The sequence below is a fragment of the Pinus tabuliformis genome, chromosome X, assembly GCF_031772625.1.
Source record: "Pinus tabuliformis cultivar Carrire ecotype Pingquan chromosome X, CPIR1, whole genome shotgun sequence".
Classification (NCBI taxonomy): domain Eukaryota; kingdom Viridiplantae; phylum Streptophyta; class Pinopsida; order Pinales; family Pinaceae; genus Pinus; species Pinus tabuliformis.
In genome coordinates, this window is record NC_142308.1 from 1336490074 (window position 1) to 1336494984 (window position 4911).

The window sequence follows — 4911 nt, forward strand, 5'->3', positions numbered from 1 at the left end:
TCCCATGTCTTGATGATTGGTTTGGAAGAAAGGTTAATTGGATCAAGGACCACTTCGACACTTGAAGTTGGTTGGATCAGTGACTTGGAATCATTAGCTGTATTTGTATTGTTCAAAGCCTTGGAAGCATCATTCTTCTCTAGCAACTCAGTTCTTTGTAGTTGTGACTCCAGTTGAAGGAACTCAATCATTTCATGTGCATGTTGAATATGCACTTGAATATCAGCAAGAGTTGTTTTGCTGATGTTCACCATGTCACCAGCTAATGATAAAATCAAATTATTAATAATTTGAGATAGTTGAATGTGTGTCGCCATGTTATATTGCTCACTTGGAATTCAGACTCACTTGTATTGTTGCTTATTGTTGATGCTTTAAACACTTGCTAGAGTTTTATAACTTGGTTTCTTGAACTCTTGATTTCACGCTCGCTTAATGACGATTTCTTTGCTTGAATGCTTCACTGGCACTTTGTGAATGCTTCCATCAACTTCACACTACCTCGTTTTTTGTAGATGTCGTGCTTTGAATGTTCACACTTGATTTTGACACACTCTCTTGCTTGGTTGTTTGAATGACATGCTCACTTGCTTTGTTGTTTGAATGACAAGCTCCCTTGATTTATTGCTTATTTCACTTGCGTTAAACACTAGTTTGATTTGATGCTCACTTGAAGAATAGAATACTAGACTTCACACTCGTTTGATGATGTTTGCTTGCTAGATGGCTTTCTTGAACTTGCTTGATTGATTACTGACACTTTATGCTTTCATGAATATACTCACTGAATGTGCTGATTTTTAAAAAGGAAGGGTGTCGAACACTGTTGAAAATGCACCCAAGAGACAAATGACAAGTTCAATTTTGATGACTCAGTTGAAGACTTACTTGACTTAATGTATTCACCTTAACTATTCAAATTAGGGTGTCGGTTACAACCGAGAATGCACCCATACAATTCATTTAAAAAATATTTATCTGCAAGTGATACAAAAAGTGTTGATGATGTTGATGTTGTCTTGGGTTGAAATGCTTGATTTTGTAGCGTCCTTAACTTGATTTCTTAGATTACATGATGTGAAATTTGCTTTCTTGGAAGATCATCTTATCAAGTTGATGATGTGACACTTTGTGCTTGTGTACTTAAACTTGATTACAGTAGCTTGATAAGCATTCTTATACTTAAGCTTGCTTATGTGCATGTATTTGTTTAACCATAATACAGAGAGAACGTTTTGGTAATATGAACACAATTCATGCACACACATTCATTACACACAGTGTACCTAAGATGTCCTTATTCAATTTCAGGTGGATCTAGGATACAAGCACCACAAAAAATTATGCTTTTATTAATTACTGGACTACATCATTCTTCAACGTCACAACTTTGTTGTGGAAACTTCTCAATGAGAATGTCACACTTGTAAACTTTGGAAGCAAATTATCTTCAAAAACTGCCTACATTGACTCAATCACTCTTAAAGTAAAATATTTCTTTGAATTACAATAATGAATTTCACTTATCACTCCAAATATTACAAAAAATAATTTCACCTTATCACTCCATAAAATCACTCCTTATCTCTCCAAAATAAAGAATTTAATGCACCTTATTTCTCCAAAATGTTTAATACACCTTATTTCTTCAAAATTTTTAACTAATTTAATGACCATTTGAAATTCAATCATAACCCTCACACGTATCACACATAAAAAATTGAAAAAGATAAAAAACCTCTTTAAACCAGATCAAAATAATCTAGTTTCTCTACGAAATCCTTCAGAATTTGAGTCTGGACTTTAACTATACATAAATTATGACCAGTACAATAAACTATGACTAATACAAACACGATCTTCTACAATTCCTTGAAGAAACCACTATAGCAGTGCATTATGATCTAAATGTATAAAATATTGACCTATTTTGTAAATCTTCGAGCAACGAGAAAACACAGAATAAAACCCTAACCTTACTCGGCCTTTCTCCAATCACTTCAGAAAATGGCTCAAATTGGAAGGTTGAAACAACAAATAGAACAGGCACACAGGCTGTCAAAACAACCATGTCATACCCTTCCATGGCCTAGACAACTCCTGGACTCTGTTTGCATAATTAGTGTGACGGGCCGCTTCTTTGTTCATTTTTTCCAATGACATCTTGGAGGAATCAAGGTGATGACCTAACAGAACAAACCCTTGGCCCTAAAAATTTGATAGATGAAAGAAATGTTCACTGTGGAGAGCTCATGATCCTCCCTTCCATTAGTATCGTTTTTGCTTGTGAAAGCTTCTTTGATCTTGTGATCACTGTCCAAGAAAGGAGGAAATACAAGCATTGAAGGGAAATTGCTGTATGGGAAAAAGGGGCGTTCAATAACAGTGAAAGCGTCCCATTTATCAACACATACATACACCTAATATAGTTGATGATCTCCCTCCTTGCTTCTTTTGCATTCAATTCTTGGCAGTTGTCCAGTGCTTTCTCTAATGGCTTCTTTTATATTCCTTAAACTGTATTCTCTTTCATCATGTTTAATACCTGCTTCTTTAAGCACCCCGAGAATGTTGATATTTTCTCTCAAGGAAAGAGTCCTCTCAAAGAATGAATGCTTATCAAGATTGAGAAAGCAAGTGCCATGCTTCTCCCATTCATGCCCCAAATTTTCTCATTGGGAAATCCTTCATAGTCCCTCATGTATGCCAAGGTTTCTACCAGTCAAGCACAAACCAGAAATTCACAAATCCAAAACTAATTATGCTTGCTCAGGAAACTACGAAGAAACTACACAAAAAAAAACCATAGTATTTGAATGCACAATCAATTTATCAACAGGCTACTGCTCTGATACCAATTGAAGGAATTTAATCAAACTAATAAAACACTCATAAAATAAATAGAAAAAATATACCCAAACTAGTCATGGTGGAAAAGGCATGAGAGACTTTCCTATAGTCTCTCATTCTCATGAATTTCCTCTATTTAAATAATGTTTATGATACATATAAATACATGAGAAAGTTATCTCAAGATAGTGCATCTATCTTGAACAAACTTGGTTGAGATACATTCTCAACAAAACACTAATCTAGGAGAACTAATTGGAGAGAATCTCTCATCCTAACTAAACTCCCTAGTTTGAGGAACTAACTCCTAATTCTCAATATTTGATATATTTAATTATAATTTTGGATTTACAATTGTTTTATTATGAGAGTGAGGCTAACAGATTATATATATATGGAAAGTAAAATTTACATGAGTAAATTTTTAACTTTTCAAATTCCACTTATATTCATCAAAATTTTGAGTAAGAAACACAGAGTATCATTGTTTGGTGAACTAACCGCTATTTGAGAGCCTGCCCATAATTCTCCATATTATTAACGCAGGTCAATTGCTTCAACAATTTTACTGGGTTTCCTTTCCGATCAATGTAGGGATTAGATTTAAAATGTTCAAATATTATTTTTAAAAATTCTTGAATTGTTACGGGATTCACCACCATAAAAGCAACCTGATAAACCTTTACGCCATGCTTTCCTACGTGTTTGGCCATGGCTATTAAAGTTTCATTCACAACCATGTCTGCCAATATCTGCAATTTGAATTCAACCAAAAAAATAACACATTTAATAGAAAAAGGATAATGGCTTTTTGAGTTGAAGTTTTGAAGACATATATGGACGATCTAATCTCCCAAGAGAAATAAATAATGTAGAGAATCTCCAGAAAAATCAAATAAATATGATTTAAATAATGAAAAAATGTGAAATCTAAGTTTCGAACCATCCACTATCATACTCCAGATATAGATGAAAAGCATAATCTAATAAAAAAAAATATGGAAATACTCCAGGAAATCTAAAATTAATTACGAAATGATTTTTCACACTTTGTTAAGAGTTACTCACCAGATATAGCATAGAATCTGGATCAGTCAAGAAGCAAGATAGTTGACTTTTGCCATAGTGCGTAACAATTGGATCAATCATTCTGTAAGCTGAATATTTGATTTAGCTCAACAACAATGTGAGAGTAATCAAGCATCGGATTCGAAGTTTTCCTGAACTTTGTCAAAGACCGAATTTCGATGAAACCTGGGCATCCATTGATCTGTCGATAGCGGTTCAAACTTCCAGACATGTAACCAACATTTTCAGCACCCACCATGTCTCCATTACAAGGAACTTTGAATCTAAAAACTTACTAGTTTTTTTCCAGGTTTCAATAGCTCACTGCATCTCTCTTTCTCTAGTTCCCAACTAGTTGTCGCTAGTTCAATCTCGATAGAATATGAAATCACTCTGATGGTTGAGATGTTGGTTTTGAAGGGCACCAAACACATGGATCCACTGAAAATCCAGCCACACAGTCCAGATTAGTTTTATCCTCCCAGAGATTTGGATAGATGCTACCCGGGTAGAAGCATTGCCAGATGTAGAACAATGCCTTCACATTGCCAATTATCAAGGCAAGATGATCTATAACCCCTGCGGTTTAGGGAAAAATCACCCAAAACCCCAAATTTACAGCAGTTTAAATTATTAAATTATTAAGTTATTTGTAATTCAAAGTTTAAATAAAATAATTATAAATTTCTTTACTCTCTTTGAAAATAGAAAGAAACTTCTCATTCAAATAATATTATTTTATCTTTCAATTAATTGAAATTTGCTTTATTTTAATTAATATAAAATTGTTTTCGGTTATTTATATGTATTTTTCAAAGTTATTTATAATTTCATATTAAAAATAAAATAATTATTGCACCCATGGGGTAGATAGCGTGTAAAAACATGAACATGTAAACTTAGATGTAAATGTAAACATTAATATTTAACATTTAACATTGCTAATCAAATGTTAGCCCTATTTAAAAATCAATCTAATTATTATTATTATGT

General features: G+C 33.3%; 1 protein-coding gene across 1 annotated transcript; it reads right to left on the bottom strand.

Moving 5' to 3' along the window:
* Positions 1–3353: 3353 nt before the first annotated feature.
* On the bottom strand, positions 3354–4177 carry LOC149145005 (fatty acyl-CoA reductase 2, chloroplastic-like). Its single transcript, XM_089452335.1, has 3 exons — positions 4105–4177; positions 3919–4007; positions 3354–3602 (listed from the first exon to the last, which is right to left on the bottom strand). Exons 1-3 carry the CDS (start codon positions 4175–4177, stop codon positions 3354–3356), a joined length of 411 nt encoding a protein of 136 aa, XP_089308461.1.
* Between the last annotated feature and the right edge of the window lie 734 nt (positions 4178–4911).

Excerpts from the sequence above, each read along its gene's own strand:
- LOC149145005 (XM_089452335.1), bottom strand. The coding sequence starts at position 4,177 with ATGGTGGGTGCTGAAAATGTTGGTTACATGTCTGGAAGTTTGAACCGC. Across the intron at positions 4,008-4,104 it reads ACAGATCAATGGATGCCCAG|CTTACAGAATGATTGATCCA; the intron begins GTTTCATCGAAA and ends TCAAATATTCAG. Across the intron at positions 3,603-3,918 it reads CAGATTCTATGCTATATCTG|ATATTGGCAGACATGGTTGT; the intron begins GTGAGTAACTCT and ends TTCAAATTGCAG.